Raw genomic sequence first — 23,807 nt, 5'->3', positions numbered from 1 at the left:
AAGATAAGTTATGTCAGGGGGCCTTAAAGAAATTTTTATTTTTAATAGGAAAATAGAATATTCACCTACCTTGAACAATCTTTAGCTATTTTCTTACTGCTGTCAGAATTGAGCCATAGTGGCTTTGATTTCAAGAGTCGTGTTACAATATCTCCTTGGTGTCAAACAATTAAAGAAAGAATGTGTTTGGTTGTTTTCTTTTTGTTTTTTTTTGTTTTTTTTTCAACCAACCAACTTGTGGCAAGCAGGGGGCCCTCTGACTTCTGGGGCCTCATGTATTTACATGGTGGTAAAGTCCACCAATGGGTGCATGAAAAGGCTGACATAATAGCATAAGTCAAGAGCAGTCAGAAGTAGTTATCAGCTACTCTGTTCAGCCACAAGGGCTATAGATCAGAGGTGTAGTGTATGTAAGTCAAGTGTCTGCCATAACACCATAACTTCAGTGTAAGAGTGTAATGTTACTTTTTTTTTTTTTTTACTAAATATTTGTAACTGAAATCTGCTGAGTGAAATATGCAGATTTTATTCTTTTGAAAAAATGACCTCAGGATTCCAGCTACACAGGCACTAAAATCACAAGTGTAACTACAGAAAATGTGCCTATAATGATTAAACAAAACCCCTGGGTGAACAGAAATAACATTTTAACATAACTCTAAGTTTGAATGGACAAAATAAAATATTGATAAGATATAATAAAGCACAAGCCATCATGCTTAAAAGATTTAAAAATCTATATGTATATGTAAGAACAGACACAGCTGACAAAGCACGTGTTGCAGTCTTTTATTGGAAACCCAACAGAAGCCTGCAATGTTATGGCTTTCCAATTTCACCTTCAGAACTGTCTACAGGGAGTTCTGTTGTTCTCTGTTACATCTTGTTCGCACTGCATTGTTTCCTTGCCATTATCCTTGAGCACAAAGATAAACCTGTGAAATTCTTAGTGAGTGTCTCACACTGATTGAGAAGGACAGCTTGTGTGGGACGTTCAGATCTAGATAGCCATTCTGGCACCTCTCCCAAATCATGTGACAGATGACAGACAAAAATGTTCCTTGTCTTAACAATATAAATAAAAAAGAATGCAATATATGAAGCCCTCTGAATAAAGGGTTAAAATTTATCTCAATGACTTTTATCCAGTTACAGGTATGGATAAAAACTCTGCGCTAAAGACAACCTTATTTAGAATAACAATCAGATTTATTTTCTATACATACACTTTAATGAGTTTAGTTTTAATGCCACTGCTGTAGATGTTTTCAGTCACCCAAGGATGGCCTTACCAAATACAGTACCAAGTACAGTACAGTACCTTACCAAATACAGCATGTCAATGTCACCACCTCCCACGTTCCTCAGATTCTGCTTCTATTCAGCCTCTATATAAAGGGCTACTGGGCTCTAACCACATACCTCATTGCCTCAAGGTAAGTCATTGTTGAGCCATTCTTAGAACTTTAATGCTACTGATGTATACAACACAAGGGCCTGGTCTATGAAATTAAAATGATACAAAATAAAAAGATAAAAGGATGCAATCTGGGTAACAATTTAAATTTCAGTGGAGAAGAAAAACTATGGAGGAGAAAATGTTTTTCTATTTTTGTTAGGTCTAGCACATTGCATTTCACCTGGGTGGCTCAACATAGAAACGTATGTAGGCTTACTGTATCTCTATATATCAGTTCAAAAGTTCTTTGGTAAATGATCAAATGCTAGTTATCCAAAGCATAAAACAGAAGTAGAGAACAAGTTGAACTGAGATCAACTTTCAATTATCTTCTTATTAATACTATGGTAATATTCCAATTTCAACTGCTGAATGTGTCTTTAGTCCTCTTGAAAGATGGGAGATGCTGCAATGGAGGAGTTTGGGGCTGCTGCTCCCTATCTTAGGAAGTCAGACAAGGAGCGTCTGGAGGCCCAGACACGTCCCTTTGACATGAAGAAAGAATGCTTTGTCCCTCACCCTGAAGTTGAGTATGTCAAGGCCTCCGTTATCAGCAGAGATGGTGACAAAGTTACTGTTGACACTGATCAAGGAAAGGTAAGGAACTCACTGGTAACATGTAATGGCATGTTTAGATAATTCAGTACAGTCATTTCACATTACTGCAGAATTGTCTTGCCAAGGAATACTGTGCAAAATATGAAATATTTTTGCTCGTATCTTCCACAGACCGTGACTGTAAAGGAGGCTGATGTTCATCCTCAAAATCCACCAAAGTTTGATAAAATTGAGGATATGGCAATGTTCACCTTCCTACACGAGCCTGCTGTGCTGTTTAACCTCAAAGAGCGTTATGCAGCCTGGATGATCTATGTGACTATAAAGCATCTGACGGTTTTTGAGCTTAATAGCAAAGATTTGACACTTCAACACATTTCTCACTTCTCATTCTGTTTGTAGACCTACTCTGGGCTCTTCTGTGTAACTGTCAACCCCTACAAGTGGCTGCCAGTGTACAACAAAGAAGTTGTCATTGCCTACAGGGGCAAGAAGAGAACTGAAGCTCCTCCTCACATCTTCTCCATCTCTGATAATGCTTACCAGTATATGCTGTCAGGTAACCTTTCTGTACTGTAATACAATTTTTATTTCAGTTTTCTACTTGTACATGTCATTACATGTCCAGAAATGTCTTTGCATTTTTTGATCATACAGACAGAGAAAACCAATCTGTCCTTATCACGTAAGTATAAAATATGCCACATTTGTAAAATGCTGAATTAACATACATCATATTTGTTGTGATAAACATCTCAGTCAAATCTCATCACTAGTGGAGAATCTGGTGCTGGGAAGACTGTGAACACCAAAAGAGTGATTCAGTACTTTGCCAGTATAGCAGCAACATCTGGCAAGAAAGATCCATCTATGGAGAAAAAGGTTACTTAATAATACTCCTATTTATAAGAACATGTTACCAGCCATTTTCCTCTTTGTAAGTATTTTAAACACAATGATGGATTTTACTGTAGGGAACTCTGGAGGATCAAATCATTCAGTGTAACCCTGCCTTGGAGGCTTTTGGTAATGCCAAGACCATCAGAAATGACAACTCATCTAGATTTGTAAGTTTATTTCACATTTAGGTAATGTACATATATCTTGCTGTGATTTGCAAGATATACATTTTCATACTTTATAACTACAGGGTAAATTCATTCGCATCCACTTTGGTGTCAGTGGAAAACTGGCCTCTGCTGACATTGAAACTTGTAAGTACAATTATTTCTTGAACAAATCCAATATACAAGTGAATCCATGTTTTAAATTTGCTATTTCTGACCTACTAATTTCCTTTCAGATCTCCTGGAAAAGTCTCGTGTCACCTTTCAGCTGAAAGCTGAGAGGGACTACCACATCTTCTACCAAATACTTTCTCAGAGGAAACCGGAATTGCTGGGTACATGCACTGTTCTCACAACAGTAAATGGCTATTACAGTGTGTTGGAAGTATTTTCTTCCTCCACATTTTCCTTTCTGCATAACATTTGTTTCTATAACTCATAATTACTTTATGTTGAATTAAGGGTATTAGAAGATGCTGCACCTCATTGAATCTTGAGTATTTACAAACTTGCACACAGAGTAAATGTGGACAAATATGTGAATGTTTTGTCTCCAAGAAATGTTGCTCATCACTAGCAACCCCTACGACTACGCCTACATCTCCCAAGGAGAGACACAAGTGGCTTCCATTAATGATGCAGATGAGCTAACAGCTACTGATGTCAGTTTAAATCTTTATTTCAAAACATTTAAAAAAAATGTTTATCATATGTATGCTATAACTGAGTATATATTTTTTTGCTCAAAAATGTATTTTTTTTTCTAGGAAGCCTTTGATGTGCTTGGCTTCACCCAAGAGGAGAAGAATGGTATCTACAAGCTGATTGGTGCCATCATGCACTTTGGGAACATGAAGTTCAAGCAGAAGCAGAGAGAGGAGCAGGCTGAGGCTGATGGCACTGAAGGTCATTGTTAATTGGAGTGATTCTTTAACAGACTCTCTTGAGGAAATATATTTATATTGTCTATCACATTACCATCTCTTTATGACCTGAACAGATGCAGATAAAGTTGCATATCTGATGGGCCTAAACTCTGCTGATCTGATTAAGGGTTTGTGTCACCCAAGAGTCAAAGTAGGAAATGAGTGGGTCACTAAGGGGCAAAATGTTCAGCAGGTGAATAAACTGACAACAATATATATTCTTTTACATTATTTAAAATAGATTTTAACAATGCTCAACACATTTGTTTCTTTTTAAAGGTATACTACGCAATTGGTGCTCTGTCAAAATCAGTATACGAGAAAATGTTCCTTTGGATGGTTGTAAGAATTAATCAATCTCTGGACACCAAGCAGCCTCGGCAGTATTTCATTGGAGTACTGGATATTGCTGGCTTTGAAATCTTTGATGTATGTATTGTCTTGTACTTCTTTTATTTTATATTAATACAGCTAGCATTAATTAATTAATTATTGATATTAATAATTCTGCATTTCTGCAACAGTTCAATACGTTTGAGCAGCTGTGCATCAACTTCACTAATGAGAAGTTGCAGCAGTTCTTCAACCACCACATGTTTGTTTTGGAGCAAGAAGAGTACAAAAAGGAGGGTATTGAATGGGAATTCATTGACTTCGGTATGGACTTGCAGGCTTGCATTGAGCTTATAGAAAAGGTAAATCAAGCTATTTTGTTTTAAATCTAAACAATTCATTTTCCTCATACAAAACTCTAAAATCACATGTTCATTGCATTTTAGCCCATGGGTATTATGTCCATCCTTGAAGAGGAGTGCATGTTCCCCAAGGCCAGTGATGCAACATTTAAAGCTAAGCTTTATGACAATCACTTGGGCAAAAATCCTAACTTCCAAAAACCCAGGATTGTAAAGGGTAAACCAGAGGCTCATTTTGCCCTGGTTCACTATGCTGGCACAGTTGACTACAACATCAACAACTGGCTGGTGAAGAATAAGGATCCCCTCAATGAAACTGTGGTAGGACTTTTCCAGAAGTCCACAGTGAAGCTGCTGGGTCAACTGTTTGCTGGCTATGCTGGTGCTGAGTCAGGTGAGAGTATTTACAAAATGCAGCCCTAATAGCATAGTGAAAATGTGAATGCATTCAAAGCAAGTGAAAGCACTACAACCACATTATTTCATATAGCTATGGAATCTGGAGGTGGTAAGGGTGGCAAAGGTGGTGGCAAAAAAAAGGGTTCTTCATTCCAGACCGTGTCTGCACTCCACAGGGTGAGCCTTTCACATCCTGTAGTAATTCATCTTAACTCTACTAATGAAACTGTAGCATTTTAACATAACTCACCTCATGATAATATTTACAGGAGAATCTGAACAAGCTGATGACCAACCTGAAGTCCACACACCCACACTTTGTCCGCTGCCTCATCCCAAATGAAACCAAGACTCCTGGGGTCATGGACAATGCTCTTGTCATGCATCAGCTGCGCTGTAATGGTGTGCTGGAGGGAATCAGAATCTGTAGAAAGGGCTTCCCCAACAGGGTCCTCTATGGAGATTTCAAACAACGGTGAGATGTCCTATCATTTAAATCCGATTTCTCCGCAAAATGACATAGCTTTCATTTATTTGAGCTCCTTATTATTTGTTCATTTTCAGATACCGTATCCTGAATCCTGCTGCTATACCTGAGGGACAATTCATTGATAACAAGAAGGGTGCAGAGAAGTTACTTGGCTCTCTCGATATTGACCACAGCCAGTATAAATTGGGACACACTAAGGTCCAAAACTCCATTAAGCAGCTTTCAATGTTTTTCTGTCACATCATCTCTCATAATCTGACATACTTTATGTACTCCTCCCTGTGTAGGTGTTCTTCAAGGCTGGTCTTCTAGGTCAGCTTGAGGAAATGCGAGATGATCGTCTTGCCCTCATCATAACTGGTATTCAGGCCAGAGCACGTGGTCTTCTTTCAAGAATTGAATTTCAGAAGATTGTAGAAAGGAGGTTGGCTCAAATCCTCGTTCAGACAGTTTTTCTTTTTCTCAGGCTAAGGTGCTAAATTCTACTTTAATTTCTACAGGGATTCCTTGTTGGTCATCCAATGGAATGTACGTGCTTTCATGGGTGTCAAGAACTGGCCTTGGATGAAGCTCTATTTCAAGATAAAACCCCTGCTGAAATCAGCTGAGGCAGAAAAAGAAATGGCCAACATGAAGGAAGAATTCACAAAATTAAAGGAGGCCTATGCTAAATCTGAAGCCCGCAAAAAGGAATTAGAAGAGAAAATGGTCACTCTTCTCCAAGAGAAGAATGATTTGCAGCTCCAAGTCCAATCTGTGAGTTCTCTTTAATCAAACTTCACCAACAATGATGTTTCAGTTTTTCCATATAAGAATAATTTAATGTATTTGATAAGAATAATTTTCTTTTGTGTTCAGGTTTTTATAAACATGGCTTTAACTACTCTTTGTAGGAGCAAGATAATCTTGCAGATGCTGAAGAGCGATGTGAGGGTCTAATAAAGAACAAGATCCAACTTGAAGCTAAATGTAAAGAGCTAACAGAGAGATTGGATGATGAAGAAGAAATGAATGCTGAGTTGGTTGCAAAGAAACGAAAACTTGAGGATGAATGTTCTGAGCTTAAGAAAGACATTGATGACCTGGAGCTAACTCTGGCAAAAGTGGAGAAAGAAAAACATGCTACTGAGAACAAGGTATTTGTTTTGCTTTGTTTGTTTGGTTTTAACTTAGCACATTAGAACTGTTTCATTAACTAAAATATTTTGTCAAAGTTTCTAAACAGTGGTATCATTCCCAGGTTAAAAACCTGACAGAGGAGATGGCAGCCCTGGATGAAATAATTGCTAAGCTGACCAAAGAGAAAAAAGCTCTGCAGGAAGCTCACCAACAAACACTTGATGACCTCCAGAGTGAAGAGGACAAAGTCAACACCCTGACCAAGGCCAAAGCTAAATTGGAGCAGCAAGTTGATGATGTGGGCACCTCAATTGGTAAAGCTAAAACAATTTTAGGTGATGAAGCAGTTTACTCAATTGTTTTGGTTTTTTTTGGGGGTTTTTTATATGCTTCAGCTTGAGGGCTCCCTTGAACAAGAGAAAAAAATACGAATGGATCTTGAGCGAGCTAAGAGAAAGCTTGAGGGTGACTTGAAGTTGACCCAAGAAAATGTCATGGACTTGGAAAATGATAAGCAGCAGCTGGAAGAGAGGCTGAAGAAGTGAGAATTCAGATAATGAATATGATTAAATAATCCCCACTCCCAATAACATAGTAATAGTAACTGGACTATATTTTTCAACTTGCAGAAAAGACTTTGAGATCAGCCAGCTTAATAGCAAGATTGAGGATGAACAAGCATTGGGAGCCCAACTTCAGAAGAAACTAAAGGAGTTGCAGGTAATTTGCTGTCTCATTTGATTTACACACATTTGAATGACTTATTTAGGCTTTCCACATTTCATTTAGTACCTTAAATTCTAGGCCCGTATTGAGGAGCTTGAGGAAGAACTGGAGGCTGAGAGAGCTGCACGTGCTAAGGTTGAAAAACAGAGGGCAGATTTGGCCAGAGAACTGGAAGAGATCAGTGAGAGACTGGAGGAGGCTGGTGGTGCCACTTCTGCACAGATAGAAATGAACAAGAAGAGAGAAGCTGAATTCCAGAAACTGCGCAGAGATCTTGAAGAGGCCACCTTGCAACATGAGGCTACTGCTGCAACTCTGAGGAAGAAACATGCTGACAGTGTGGCTGACCTTGGAGAGCAGATAGACAATCTACAGAGAGTGAAGCAAAAGCTTGAAAAAGAGAAAAGTGAATTTAGACTGGAGCTTGATGATGTGGTCTCCAACATGGAGCACATTGTCAAGGCCAAGGTAGGATAATCATGTACTATGGATACAGATCTCGACATCACATCTTAAAGGCCAATACGTAATGATGCATTAAATCTTTTAGGCAAATTTGGAAAAAATGTGTAGAACCCTGGAGGATCAGATGAGTGAATTCAGAACCAAAGCTGAAGAAGGACAACGCACAATCAATGATTTTTCAATGCAGAAAGCCAAGCTTCAGACTGAAAATGGTAAGTCTATTGCCAACCTATAAATATGTGATTTCTTTGAATGATGGTATTTCTGGCTAGACTGGCATAGTCTGTGTTTTTCTTTGGCTTTACCAATTGTCTTTTGCCAAACAACTTTGTAAAACATCAACTCCACACAGTACCTGGGAGAAGGGGAAGAAATTCAGTTAGAAACTGAGGCAATTAAAGGAGTGATTATAATAGCGCATATATATATATATATATATATATATATATATATATATATATATATATATATATATATATATATATATATATATATCTGCAGTGTACTGTAGTAAGAGATGTAGATATTTAAAATTGTAGTGAAGTACACAAGGTTTCCAGAGAAACATGATGCTGTTTCGGACAGAGGTCCTTCATCAAAGTGCTTCTGAATTAGTAGTAGGAGTATCCAGTTTATATATGAAAAAGTGGAACAGACCTCTTCTGCTCTTTGTCCATCATGACCATGACCAATTGGTTAGCCGTTACCATCTTATCAGTATGGATCTGGAATTCTCATAAGATCTTGGCTCAGTCACTCTTCACCACATTCTGGGGTGTGTCTCACTTTGACCTTAGAACTTCCAGCCCATACTTGGCACAGATGATTCTGTATACTATGCCACCCACCTGGTTATAGCATTCCATGTATGCGCTGGCTGCTAGCATTTTGCATCCTGCTGTTATGTGTTGGATTGTCTCAGGGGCATCTTTGCACAGAAATATTTTTTACCTTAATTATCTTTTTTTCTTAATTTATTTCATAATTTTTTTCATATGTCTACTCTAAAAGCACTTTGTAAACCTATTTTCAAAAAGTGTTATAGAAATATAAGTAAAGCTGATGTTTTTTCACCAAAACACATTAACAATAAATAAGATCACTTTATGTTGTCGACCATCTGCAACCACAGTTTGACTATACACAATGTTTGATGTTCAGTATAGCTTTTCTGCTAGTTGTTGATTACCCCGTAACACTTTTAGGTGAGCTTGCCAGGCAGCTAGAAGAGAAAGATTCATTGGTCTCTCAGCTAACTAGAGGGAAGCAGTCCTATACTCAGCAGATTGAAGACCTTAAGAGGCAACTGGAGGAGGAAGTCAAGGTGTTTCTCAAAGCAAACTCATCAATACTTTTATAAGTATTTGACAAATATGTGTTAAAAATACTTTATCAGTTATTTTATTAATAGGTAACCAACTTTTCTTCCAGGCTAAAAATGCCTTAGCCCACGCAGTGCAGTCTGCTCGCCATGATGCTGACCTGCTAAGAGAGCAGTTTGAGGAGGAGCAGGAAGCCAAGGCTGAGCTACAGCGCAGTCTGTCCAAGGCGAATTCTGAGGTGGCTCAGTGGAGGACCAAGTATGAAACTGATGCCATCCAGAGGACAGAAGAACTGGAGGATGCAAAGTAAGGACCATGAATAATAAATACATTTCATGACTGCTTGAAAAAGTTATTTACATTTTCAGAAAATACAGTTCTGATAGATAAGCTTTCTTCTTACAGGCCAACGTATGCATTGCTAGTCTATAAATAAATAAAAAGTAATATTCATTCTTTATATGTCTTGTATGTTTCCTTCTATGCAGGAAGAAACTTGCTCAGCGACTGCAAGATGCAGAGGAAGCTGTGGAAGCCGTCAATGCCAAATGCTCTTCCCTGGAGAAAACCAAGCACAGACTCCAGAATGAGATTGAAGATCTTATGGTTGATGTGGAAAGATCCAATGCTGCTGCTGCTGCTCTGGACAAGAAACAAAAAAACTTTGACAAGGTAGATATTAAAGGGCTACATACTAATTTAAACACTTGTTACATTGTTAGTTTATTGTTTTTAAAGCAAGATAATTAATTAGGTCATTTTTCAACCACAAATTCAAATGACCATTTTTATATTCTGTAAGGCAGTAAACACTGTATATCTGCATGTAATATAACATCATGTGGATCTGAAATAATAAGCCTACATGTTCTACTGTAAATGAAGCTTTGTCTACTTAGCAAAAAGCATGCGAGATTTATATTGTACCAGTATTACTCGTCCAAAAAAATGTTGCTTTACAAAAATGTACCAAGAACCTTTTGTTATAAAAAAATCAACAGGTTTTAGCTGAGTGGAAACAAAAGTATGAGGAGTCCCAAACTGAGCTAGAAGGCTCCCAGAAAGAAGCAAGATGTCAAAGCACTGAACTTTTTAAACTGAAGAACTCCTATGAAGAATCTCTAGACCATTTGGAGACCATGAAAAGGGAGAACAAAAACCTCCAAGGTTGCTAAAATTCATTATAATATTAGAATATACAATTACATTCTGTGACCTTTGTTCCTCAACATTTTCTTTCTATTAAACAGAGGAAATTTCTGACCTCACTGAACAGCTTGGTGAGAGTAGGAAGAGCATTCATGAGCTGGAAAAAGCAAGAAAACAACTGGACCAGGAGAAGGCTGAGATCCAAGCTGCTCTAGAGGAAGCTGAGGTAAGACTTTTAAACACAGTTTAAAGATTTTGTAAATAATGCATAGCTTTCAACATAACCAGTCTGTGATAATTATTTTTTATATTACTACTACTACCATCGCTCCCCATGAATCTGTATGTACTACATATTTTTGTTTAATCTTTAATTATTTAAGGGTTCTCTTGAGCATGAAGAAGGCAAAATCCTTAGAGCTCAGCTTGAGTTCAATCAAGTGAAGGCTGATATAGAGCGTAAACTGGCTGAGAAGGATGAGGAAATGGAGCAGGCCAAGAGAAACCAACAAAGAGTGGTGGACACCCTGCAAAGCTCTCTAGAGTCTGAGACTCGCAGCAGAAATGAAGCCCTTAGACTGAAAAAGAAGATGGAAGGAGACCTAAATGAGATGGAGATCCAACTCAGCCAGGCTAACAGGCAGGCTGCAGAGGCCCAGAAGCAACTCAAGAGTCTCCATGGACATATGAAAGTATGCTCAAGAAGTCTTTGTCCATTGCAATCTAGGTTTAGTACCTGTTTTTAAGGAAAACCATTTTACAAACATTTAATTGTAAAATCTGTACTTTGTAGGATTCTCAGCTGCAGCTGGATGATGCTCTCCGTGGTAATGATGACCTTAAAGAGAACATTGCCATTGTGGAGAGACGCAACAATCTTCTGCAGGCTGAACTGGATGAACTGAGGTCCCTGGTGGAGCAGACAGAGAGAGGCCGGAAACTGGCTGAGCAAGAACTGCTGGATGTGACTGAAAGGGTTCAGCTATTGCACTCTCAGGTAATATATAAATGTATCCTGTTGTGAACATGAAACAATTCTGAATTTATTATAAACATGGCATAATATATTAAATCTCCACTATTTATAGAACACCAGCCTGTTAAACCAGAAGAAGAAACTAGAGGGAGACACTTCCCAGCTTCAGACAGAGGTTGAGGAGGCTCTTCAAGAGTGCAGAAATGCTGAAGAAAAAGCCAAAAAAGCCATCACTGATGCTGCTATGATGGCAGAAGAGCTGAAGAAGGAGCAAGACACTAGTGCTCACCTGGAACGCATGAAGAAGAACATGGAGCAGACTATAAAGGATCTGCAGCACCGTCTGGATGAGGCTGAGCAAATTGCCATGAAGGGTGGCAAGAAGCAGGTCCAGAAACTAGAGGCCAGGGTAACTACAATAGTTTTACAAATATGATAACACTTTAAAATAGTTCAGAAATACATCATCTAAAATGCTATCATAGGTTGGACTTGAGTAAGTCCAGCATAGTAATTTTTTTTTTCTTCCAGGTGAGAGAGCTTGAAAATGAGGTGGAGCTGGAGCAGAGAAAGGCCAGTGACTCTGTGAAGGGTATTCGTAAATATGAGAGACGCATCAAGGAACTCACTTACCAGGTAGGCCAATCTTTTCATGGTTAAAAACAGACAATAAAATCACTAAGCCACTAAGCTGCAATTAAATATTTTTGTTGAAAATATGTACAGATTGTTGAGTTTGTGTCTATTAGAGAGAAAAAAAATTCAGAAATAATTTAGATTGCTAAGCAAAAAAAGTGACTATAAATAAAAGAACAAAAAAAACAAAGTTAATTGCTTTATATGTTAACTTAAATTTTGTCTCTCATAGACTGAGGAGGACCGTAAGAATCTCACACGTCTGCAAGACTTGGTAGACAAATTGCAGCTGAAAGTCAAATCTTACAAGAGATCTGCAGAGGAAGCTGTAAGTAACAATTTAATCATTCTATAACCCTGTTAGACTTTTCCTTGATTTTTTGCTGTCCTCCTGCTTTCTCAAATATTCATTCTTTATTTTTCAGGAGGAGCAGTCCAATGCCAATCTGGGCAAGTTCCGCAAGCTGCAGCATGAGCTGGATGAGGCAGAGGAGAGGGCTGATATTGCTGAGTCTCAAGTCAACAAACTGAGGGCCAAGAGTCGTGACACTGGCTCCAAGGTGAGTATCATAAGCAACAAAAATTCATGTTCAAGAGAATGGGCTTCCGCAAAACTGAAAGATTTCCTAACCATCATTTACTGACTATTGTGATGAAGGTGGATATTTTTTCTTCTTTGTTACAGAAAGGACATGATGAAGAGTAAGGTTTCCTGCTGAAGTCTCTGAAACCTTCTTGATCACCTTTTACTGCCTATCTTTGAAGTCAAATAAATAATAATATGAAAGTGAAAAATGCAGCCACATTCCTTTAAATATAATAACAATCGTGCTATCACACACACACACACACACACACACACACACATATATATATATATATATATATGTAAACATATTTAGATTCTATCTACATTATCCAACTTTGTTAAATTACTAATGCTAAAAAGCACGAGAGCATGCTGAGAGCACTTAACCACACTGGTTTACACTAGCCCAACTCTTCATTTCCCTAGCAAGTCAAATGCAGTAGTACCAATTTCAAGGCATTAGAGTCCTGTGGTCGTGCTGCCACAGCACAGGGGCATTAGATGCAGGAGAAAATCACATTGAGCTCGGGGCGTAAGACAGTTAACTTCAAAAAAGTTCCAAAAACAAAAGGAGGAGAGTACATGAGTTCAGAGAGTATGTCACCCTATTAATATAATTTGAAATTGACCTTATTATGTGAGAGCAATTAGGTTAAAAATAATGTTACTGAATGTTACTGTATTTTGCCCAAATTATTTCATTTGTTATATTTGTAAGTAATTCATTTTATATTTCCCAAGTTTTTCATTGTTTCAGTAAATTCACTGTCAGCTTATGAGGGGTAAAATAAAAATCAACTGATGAAAAAGGGGTTACTAAACATGTACGTGAATTGAAATTCTGAGTGATAACTATTTAATAAAAAGCATATGAATTGAAACCTTGAGAACTAATTATTTGATTTAAAAAAACAAACAAAAAAAACAACCAAAATACATACAATAAAAGCTGCTATGATAATCTTGAACTACCTAGGAAAATATGCTTGTCTATGAGAAAGTCCTGAATGTCATGGCCCCCTCAACTCTTCCCCTCAAGCCCACAGTCTCTTGGCATGTGGCTTTCGTGTGTGTATGTGTGCGTGTCTGTGTGCCTCTCTTCTGTTAGTCTGTCACTTGTCCCTGGTTACAGTCCTTGATAATGTGTATATTTAAGTCCCTGTGTTGTAGTTGGTCTTTGTCGGTATTACAGTACAGTTGGTGCCTTGTCTGATTATGTTTTGTTGGTGTTCTTTGTGTTTTTGTTTTGTTACACGTTTTATAAGAAGTCTGAGACTCACCTCAGCATCCTGCCTCCTTACTGCATCACACAATATATAATGGACAGTAACAGACATAATGACAAACCATTGTGTTTTAATCCGATTTAATTGGACAGTTCTATGGTCATTTCTATTTTGTCCCCAACTACACTATAGGTTATGCTGTTATTAACACCAATTCCAAACAATGCCTATAACGTAACTTCTCTTTTTCCTTCTTTCTGTAGAATTCATTGGGACACAGAGTTCATTTTGTGTGTATTTGTCAATTTGTGTGTATGGGTGCAGAAGTATCTGAGTAGTATGTTGTGTATTCATAGTATTTCTTCTTTGTACCAACATACTAGCTATACTAGCTAGTACATGAGGGAAACAAATCTATTACCACTATACAACATTGCATATCTAGGCCTGAGCCAATTTTGACAGTGAAGACAAAAGATGAGACGGCCTTAAATCAGCCAGACTGCAAGTAAGTCATTTTGTCCTCAGAAGACAATAGAAACAGGTAACAGCTGAATTGGAGCAATGCTTGGCACTAGACATGCTGAATAATTAAAGAGCGTATTGGTAAGACTGTGTATGGGGATCATGTCATATGTCACCTTTAGCTTTAGATCTACTGCATTATGTTTGTGGACACACACACACATTCAATTTGACCATCATAGGTAATGGTGAGATAGAACTTTACAAACAGAAAATAAAAAACTAAAATAAAAAAAGAGCAAAACTGTAATGGTGTGTATGCGTGGCAGCCACAACGTTTTTTATAACAGAATATAATAGAAAACTATTTTATAACAGAAAGAATGTTTTATTCCCACGTGTACAGCTCTCCCAGCTATATATATATATATATATATATATATATATATATATATATATATATATATATATATATATATATATATATATATATAAAGGGGGAAAAAGTCTTTAAAACGTTTAAAAAAGAAGAAGACAAAAACAGCAAGACAGACCAGAGTAATTCTGTGGGTTACTCCACTTCTAACACGACCTGACGCTGCAGTCTCTGTTTTGGTTCCTCACACCAGTATCCGTGTTAAAGTGTCCGTTTTCCTTTTTCTAAGTCCGAACCCTTTTTAAGCGGCGCCGTGCACTCTCTTGCTGGTCATCTCTACCGTTCAAATTAGCCACCTCGCAGAATTTATTGTCCTCACCACCGTCATGTTGGTATTCCTTGTTTTTGTTTTGTCCTGGCTGGCTAGTTGCCTGGCTTTTATATGTTGGTTCTCTGGTTGATTGTTGTCTGGTTGAACCAATAACAATTGTACATACATTAGAAACTCTCCGTCATAATGATACATTTAAACGGTATTCTGCAACATAGGTGATACACCGCAATATAAAATCGCGTAATATTAAGCACGTAACAGTTTTCCCGGTTTTAGTTTCATTTTCTATTCGGTGTTTTTGTGTCCACGTCTAATGCCTCTTCCCCTCCTTTGTAGTAAGAGAGGGTTCGATTAGAGAGCTGACGTGGGCGCGCTACTGTTTTGGAGCCCCTTCTCTGTCGGTCGTTGTCATATGTGGTGTCGTGTTATGTCACGTCCCGGGACATCGTGAGGTAGGTATATTTTCTTTTCTTTGTTTCGTGTCGCTATATAAGTTAGGGTGAGGTGCAGGTGATGGCGACTTGATCAGGGTCGTCATCACAAAAACCCTAAAGGCTTTTAATGCTGTAAACCTTTTTTAAATATGAAAATGGAAAAGGCTGATACCTTAGTAAAATTTAGGTGTATGTCTAAGTAGTATGTACACAAAGCATCAGTGACATGTCTAAGAGATTCTACAGAAACCTTCTTTGATTTTAGGAACAGATCAGGACTTTACATTGAACCAACAGAGCGCTGAGGTACGAGGCATTCAGTCTGGATTTCCAGGTGACTACATCAGCTCAGCAGGCAGTGATACTGCAATAGAATTTGGGGAACAACAAAATCAAATATTCAGAGTGACATGATGATTTAGCAACTTCTCCCTTAACATGTTTGCATGTGACTAATGACAATCTGCTTTGTTTCACAGTAAACCTTTTTTTTTTTTTTAAACACCATATCCAGTCATCACTGCAAAACTTGGAACATATGGGGTTTTGAACAGGTTGCAGTGCTTACAGTACAGACCAGTAATTTCCTAAAAGTGAAATAGGAGTGTTCTTCTTTAAGAATTCCCTGCAAACAATAGTGTGTTTTGTTTGTATGTTCTATAGATTAAGCCCAGTCAAGCATTTAAATCAGACCTTTCCAAATAAAACCAAAATTTGACCAAATAAGTGTACAATAGGATATATTCCGATCTTTTCAAATGTAATAGGAGCCTCATATATACTGATGCATTAATTCTACCAATTTATATAAGTTGGTTTCAAAGACAAGCAGATAAGGAACAGGGGGGGAAAGGTTGTGAGCTTGGTACCTCAGTTTCCCAAAATCACATAGCTTGGTACCTCAGTTTCCCAAAATCAGACTCTAAAAGGGTAGGAATGGATGTTCAAGTAACCTGTAAAGAACTTTCAGCATGTTATGCCATATAAATATGAGCAATTTTGAGGCACCAACTCAGGTCCCTTCCAATATGTTTATTCTCTTTGTTGGCCCGCTACATTGCCATGATGTGAGGTGTCAAACCTTTGAACATATAGCTAGCAAGGTAGCAAACGTTGGCACTGTAAAAGAGACTAAGACCAATTTAATTGTTGGGATAAGTAGCTAGCTAGGTTAACATAGTTTTATTAACTATAAATAGCCAGGTAACCTACATGTATAAAATGCTGTTTGTTTGGCAAATATCTGGCTTTGTCTATTTATTTATTTATCTATTTAATTATTTAATTATTTATTCCTCCCTCCCCCCTGATTTACATGGTTTATTTGGAGATTTGCTTGCCATACTGATCTTGTAAAGCTTTAAATGCAACTAGGAAGATAGTTATATATGTAACTAGGAAGATATATATAGTTCAGCTTGAAGTTCTAAGTTATTGGTTTTATAATTTTGTTTAGATATATGCTCTTAAGACAACTATGAAACTATAGAAATAGTGAGTCATGTTATTTTAGAGGGAATGTAAAGCAAGTTTTAATGTAAGCCCAAATAATTAGTGCTTTTCATATGTGTCTATAGTACCAAACAAGCCACAATAACATCTCAAACCTTCGCCGGTATGACAGTCTATTCAGGCACTGGCCTACCTTTGTTTCTATTGTGATTCTGGCTCCAGGCCTGCAGTGGACTATAGCAGGGTCAGGATATAGAAACATAAGAGACAGTAGGCAGGGGTACCCTCTGTCTCCAAGAAGGAAACCATCTGTTTTAATCACTTTTTGGAATATATAGACATGCCAGAAAAAAACGTTGTCCAATGTACTGTAGACTCAAATAAAATATTTAGATATCCAATATCCTTATGATATTTTCATGCATGTTTGTATGAAAAGGATGCATGAAAAGCAGTAATTATTTGGTCTTACATTAAAACTTGCTTTACATGCCCTCTAAAATAGCATGAGTCGCTATTTCTATGCGAGGCATCCAGTGCATCTAGTGAGAATTTCTTCATAGTCGTCTTAAGAGCATATCTCTAAACAAAATTATAAAACACAGAACTTAAAACATCAAGCTGAACTATATGGTCATTATCTCTTCCTAGTTGCATTTAAAGCTTTACAAGATCAGGCTGGCAAGCAAATCTCCAAATAAACCATGTAAATCTTCAACAACAAAAAAATCAATTAATCAAATAAATAAATAGATAAATAAACAAATAGACAAAGCCAGAAATTTACCTTTAAAAGAAAAAGACAAGGCTAGAAATTTGCAAAAGTTTTACAAGATCAGCATGGCAAGCACATTTCCAGATAAACCACATTGATCTTCAAAAGAACAAGCCAAAGCTAGATGTTTTCAAAAGGTCTACAAACCTAAACAAACAAACAAAAACATGTTATATATAATATTTCAAAAATAAATGTGGAAGTATATACATTTCCTAATAAAATTTGCATTTCCTTAAGATGCATAATATTTCATAACATTTTTACATGTGCCTAAATGTGCCTAAATCTGTAAGTGCATGCAAGTCATCAGGTTATTGTATAAAAAAGGAGCCACAGCTATGTTGCATAATTATGTTTCATGATGACATCATTGTGATCAGATTTTTATACCTTTTGCAAACTGGTATGGCATTTTAATATACACATGAAATGAAACAACTCTGAAAAACCTTAGTAAAGCTTTTACTGCCTTTTTGAAACATACATGCAGAGAGAGGGAGAGGTTTTAGTGAGAAGTCTTTTTATGCTAGTGGGAGGGAGAGGTTTTAGTGAGAAGTCTTTTTATGCTAGTGGTGTCTCTTAAGGATTCCATCTTCACCATCTTTACCATCTCTGTGATGGTTGTATTTCTTCATATGCATTACTGTGTGGTATGGCAGGGTGTCTGTAGTACCAAGCAAGCCACAATAACATCTCAAACCTTCTCAGGTATGATGTAGTCCATTCAAACACTGGCCTGACCTTTGTGTCTATCTTAATCCTGGCTCCAGGCCTGCAGTGGACCAGACTGTAGCAGGGACAGTGACAGAAGAGACAGTAGGCAGGGGTACCCTCTGTGTCCAAGAAGGAAACCATCCATTTTTATCACTTTTTGGAATATATAGATCTGCCAAAAAGGAACACCACACAGTATGACATTATAGGGTTAGGTGCTGATCCCTGCTTTGAAAACAAATTATAAACTCCATTTTTAGTAAGATCAAATCCTTAATAGAAATAACAGGTTTTAATTTGGTAATAGTATGGAGTTGGAAGTAACTAGCTGTCACAATAGTTTTTCAATGTCAAATTTTAAAGTGGACTCAAAGATAAAACCTAGGTTTTTTTTATGTGTTTGTAATTTATTTTCCAATTTTTTTATGTAGCCAGGAGGGCCAAACACTCAATTTTGTTATTTCATTGAAAGAAATGTTTTGCAAAAAGCATCCCTCAGAGAGCAGCCATGCTATCATCATAGCAATGGTCTGGAGATTTTGGAATTCTGGAAAATAGACCTAGAATGGAACCTTGGGGTACCCCACAGTCAATAGATCACAAAATCCAAGGGATTTATATGGATTTGGACAATAGTGCATTAATGTTTCAGAAGGGCTCAAGCCCACTAAATATGGTTTATAATCAGGTCAAGACTGAATATATCTTAAGAGTACTGGATTGCCAGTACATTGTTTAAACCTAAGGTATATTTAAGTTATTTAGTGTTCAAGCTCTCTCTCATTTCCTCACAGTGAGTGGTTGTAATAATTAGCTATAAGTACATTTACATTTTTATTCATTGCTGCATCATTTTTTTGATTCAAGGATGCTGTTGGTATAGACAAATTCACTTAAAATTCTACATAAAGACCCTGATCATTCCTACTAAATACTTGAGATTACATTGAGCCAGTCCTGAACATTTGCAGGGTTACTCTGCTCTTTCTCCTATGTCCAAAATGGTTCAAAGGTTTTTAGTCCTGAAAACAATCAAAAAGTGTGTCTTATGCTGTTGCAGTTATCTGTCAAAATACACTTAAAACATATTTCACAATGCTTTTATACATATTTTATTTAATGTTTAATAATCACATCACTAACAATTGACCACAATAAACACTTCTTTCAAACCAGAAAATAAATTTAAAAATGAATGAAAAGAAATTTGCAAAGGACAATGCCTGCAAATGACAACTCTATTAAACACATCTTACTTGTTCTGCGTGCTTTTAGTATGCTTTATTAGTATGCTCATATTAGCAGAAGCATGCCCATGGGGCTTCTCACTGTATTATATGGGCAAGCTAAAAATATATTTTGTGCATGAGTGTAAATAATCTTCTTAAGCCTCAATATGACTCAATTAAGGATGTTAAGCTTTATATTTGTCTCTGTGATAAGCACTTAACTGTCCCATAGTGGCATGACCAATTGCACACAGTGGACCTCTCTTCTCAGTCCTTGCCTCAGCAGGCAACCTGGTCCTTCATAGCAGAATAAAAACAGTGCAAATCAAAGACATTTAATTCGATATTCACCGTAATATCTGGACAGTTTCATTATGGACATCCTACCTGCATACTTGACAGTGTGATTTTAAGACTAGCAGTAGAAAATGGGCAAGGAGCTATGGGAGACTCATTGAGATTTGTACATATTTTGTAGATGTAAGTTGCATGCTTATAAGCCCCTCAGCATAAGCTGGACTTTCTCCACATGGCATTTTGTTTGCAGGAGTCCTCACTACTACCCACAGCCACAACCAGCACACCAAAGCAATGGCAATACAGAACAGAAACATGTGTCTTGCATGTTAAGTATATTATGTTTCAAAAACATTCTTTTCACAACTTGCCCTTATTTCAGGACAAAAACGGCAGACAAATAATAATAATAATAATAATAATAATAATTTTGATAACAGTAATGTTGACAAGCGCACTCCCTAAAAACCTTTAAAGGTACATCAAAGCTGCACTTAACACCCTTTTAAAACATGATTATTTTTTAATTATTTCCATCTTTTTTCCTTTCAGCTGCAATATTGAATGTATAAACCGCAAATATATATTTACATAAAACCAAGTGCTAGTAACTGAGAAGGACTAAAAGCTGTTAAATGGGGATAAAAGCAGAATATGCTGCATTTGACAGTAATATGGCTGCAGTTGGACAAAGGGAATTGAGTTTAAAAATGACCACAACTCCACTCGCAAAAGCATGAGGTTTGTAAATAAAGCCAGACCTCAAAGAAAAATATGCCTAAAGCATTTCAAAGCTGAACAACCCAGCTCAAAAATCAAATATCTACAAACCTTTCATTTTTCAAAAATACTCCTACATAACATTTATTTAGGCAGGATACAAAATAAAATTTAGGATAAATGTATCCTCCTTAGTTCAATACTGAGTAAATTATTTCTCATTAGTACCAGTTTCCTTAAACAAGCATTAGAGATATAGCTGATTAGAGATTTGAATGATAATTTGTTATGCTTATTTAAAATTCAATCAATTTTTAAAACTTTCAAAAATAATTAATAGCAGATGGGTAGGTGATTAATAATTGGATTTCTTTGATTTCAATTAATTTATAAGTTAATCTTTATTGCAAAAAGATGAGTTTAAAAAGCCAAGACTGCAAAAGCATTTCTAACCAAAGAACTATTTATTTTTAATGCTGTCTTAATGCAAAATTATATTTTCTTGTTATCCCTAGCTTTTCTGGCATCGTTAATCTCCCTTCTCCACTGTAGAATCGAAGCTGAACTATGTCACATGCACAGTTTGCTGAACAATGCATTGACAGCAGAAGGCTATTTAAATGTGACAAAGACCAAATGCTACAAGAGAAATAAGCTACAATGTAATGGTCTGCTGCTGTTCATATCCTGTTGGAACATATACATGACCGTCAAATCACTGATCCTTCAATAAAGGCAATGCCAATTATACTTTCACTCTCCAAAAACACCTTCAATAGATCAACAAGCACATCTAGGTATAGGTACATGTGCAATCGAAATAATTCTTTGAAATGCAACAACCAATCAAGCTAAAGTAAAGGTTTTCCCCCCAGATGGTGTCATTCAGTGTCTCTGAATCTTCCAAAGGCAAAAGCTTATGCATGCTACTTCCAGTTTCAGGTAATTATGGTAAGAGGCACAAAACTTGAATGACAAGGCTTCATTTTCCCTTCCATGTCAAACATGCTTAAGCCATTACACCAAGTCCACCCAACCGGGGTGAACAGCATGAACAGCATGTCATCAACAGGTTCATGATGTGGATCAACTCACCTTCAATCAAAATCCTTCATCTAGTGTTCAATTACATCCCAACACTTTTCTTCCCATGTTCACTGTTCTAACAAGTCTGCATAACCTTTAACAAATCTCACCCACCGTCTGAAGACCATGCACACTTTCAGAGACCAATGTGGAACTGTATCCAAGAGTGACAGCTTCACTTTCTGTGTGTTTTAAGTACTTAATGTCCTGTAGGCAGAGACCACTGTATTGCTTTACAAGAAGGAAACCAATATAAGTATCAAACATTCGAGCATAACTGAAAATTAAATGTCAAATGAACGCAACACAGCTCATAGTCACAGAGTTCACGCAAACACACCATCACAAAAACACAGAATTTCAAGATACTGCTGAAACAGACTACTTGTTTTAACTATGGGTTCACATGGAGGCCAAGGAAGGGAATGAGAGTGAGCTTGGAGGATACTGAAGCAGGGCAGTCAATGAAGCAGTGTCATGACAACCCCACATGCTGATAAAGAAGTGCAACAAAAAACAATGGTCTGACGTGCCTATGATGAGCGTTTGCGTCAACTTGACAAACACAGGAGTACAGGTCATGTTGTACAGGTCATATCCAGTTGATTACACCATGAGAAATCATAACAGATTTTCTAAGACTGCAGTACTGAATAAGACGAAACTTGCCAGAATACAACCAGAAAACCTGGCCTATATCATGCTCTAAGGGAAGGCGCTCTGACTGAATAACATGATCTGTATAGCTGAGGAAGGGCAGGGGAAGAGATTCTGCTAAATTAATTTCACCTATTCATCACCAGATTAAATACTCAGATGTAAATACCCAGGGAACAAGGTTTCAAGAGTATGAGTAGAGAAAGTCATGTCCAGAGCATGGTGAGTGAGCCAGGGTTGCAGCCCTGCCCCTGAGATTCTAAGAAGAGGGCAGGGGTTGTGGATGAGCGAGGGAAGCCGGCAGTCGCCAAGGAGTCGTTGAATGAGACGCTGCTGCGGAGTGGATGTGGGTGAGCAGGGCTGTCACCCAGGGTGGGCCAGGTTATGATGTCGGCTCCGTGGTCCGTGCGAGAGCGGGCGTTCTCGCGGAAGTTTAACTTGAAAGACTCAATCTGCAGCGAAAGGGTATTGGAAAACAGAAAAAATAGAACAGGAAACAGGACAGAGGGAGAAAAAAGGGAGAGGACAGGGGGTGTAAGGGTAATTGAAATGAAAAGGGTAAAGTGACAGCAAAAAGAAGAATTAGATGCCTGAAAAATAAGAAGTCAAGATGATATGGTCATCAAGGGAAAAGAACATCAAGTCTTCTTTTTTTTTTTTGCTGTTGTTTCAAAGAACAGAAAAACTACAATGAATAAACACAAAATATGTTTGTAAAAATGTATATAATCATGGATATTATGAAATGAATACACATGTATAATAGTAAAAACTAAAATGTTTATGAGTATTATAGATCGAATTTTGATATGAAGTACTCTTCTTCTTTATTACATTTATATTTATGGCATATAGCAGATGGTCTTCTCCAGTACAAATACGTCTATTCCAAATTTTGGTGAGACTGGTTTACACCACAGTAAGTCAAACTAAGCTTTTTTTCTGTTCTGAACTGAAGAAAGTTTAATTCCTAACAAAACATCCATGAAGATAATTTATTTTACATTGTGAAGAATTTAAGCTTACACATTGCAATGAGTCCAATGAAAACTTTTGCTATCCTCATCTATTATTAATCACTGACAATAAAGGTCCTTACTATCTATGAATGGATGGTCACCAATGACAAACAATCTACCTGAAAACAATAATTCACATGAATAAGCAAGTTTTAGAAAATGCCCCCTTTATCAGATCACTTAAAAACTACAAAAGCAAATATAGAAGTTCCAATCAAGAACCACTTCCAGTTCTTCATACAATAATAAAACTGCTTTTCAACCATGGCCATTCTAATATACCACATGTACTCTATATATATATATATATATATATATATATGTATGTACTCTCTCTCTCTCTCTCTCTCTCTCTCTCTCTCTCTCTCTCTCTCTCTATATATATATATATATGTACTCTATATATCTATATATCTATCTATATATATATATCTATATATATAT

General features: G+C 37.1%; 1 protein-coding gene and 1 pseudogene across 14 annotated transcripts in view; one reads left to right on the top strand and one right to left on the bottom strand.

The window, feature by feature from the left end:
- The first annotated feature begins 1,855 nt into the window (after positions 1-1,855).
- Positions 1,856-13,414, top strand: LOC113572973 (myosin-7-like; annotated as a pseudogene). Its single transcript, XR_014116880.1, has 37 exons — positions 1,856-2,056; positions 2,189-2,332; positions 2,420-2,576; positions 2,675-2,702; positions 2,794-2,899; positions 2,992-3,084; positions 3,168-3,231; positions 3,321-3,419; positions 3,643-3,746; positions 3,852-3,990; positions 4,085-4,203; positions 4,290-4,439; positions 4,535-4,705; positions 4,790-5,099; positions 5,196-5,281; positions 5,374-5,579; positions 5,669-5,792; positions 5,882-6,018; positions 6,095-6,350; positions 6,488-6,730; positions 6,835-7,011; positions 7,109-7,254; positions 7,343-7,433; positions 7,518-7,907; positions 7,990-8,116; positions 9,110-9,228; positions 9,336-9,532; positions 9,715-9,898; positions 10,228-10,393; positions 10,477-10,601; positions 10,759-11,067; positions 11,169-11,372; positions 11,464-11,760; positions 11,883-11,987; positions 12,220-12,315; positions 12,413-12,547; positions 12,673-13,414. The product of XR_014116880.1 is annotated as a myosin-7-like (transcript).
- Positions 13,415-22,655: 9,241 nt separating this feature from the next.
- Positions 22,656-23,807, bottom strand: part of LOC113572988 (uncharacterized) — a 65,180-nt gene continuing 64,028 nt past the window's right edge. For 12 of the 13 annotated variants that reach the window (XM_081696968.1, XM_081696967.1, XM_081696974.1 and 9 more), the window contains one exon: positions 22,794-22,934. In XM_081696968.1, the coding sequence (XP_081553094.1) occupies positions 22,927-22,934 (8 nt within the window). In that variant the 3' untranslated portion in view covers positions 22,794-22,926. Of the gene's footprint in view, positions 22,935-23,807 lie in introns of all 13 variants that reach the window. The other variant, XM_081696969.1, reaches the window with a different exon arrangement.

Source organism: Electrophorus electricus, chromosome 14 (assembly GCF_041902795.1).
Source record: "Electrophorus electricus isolate QZ-2024a chromosome 14, ASM4190279v1, whole genome shotgun sequence".
Taxonomy (NCBI): Eukaryota; Metazoa; Chordata; class Actinopteri; order Gymnotiformes; family Gymnotidae; genus Electrophorus; species Electrophorus electricus.
Note: the sequence above shows the minus strand (reverse complement) of the source record. Positions and strands in the feature narration are given on the sequence as shown.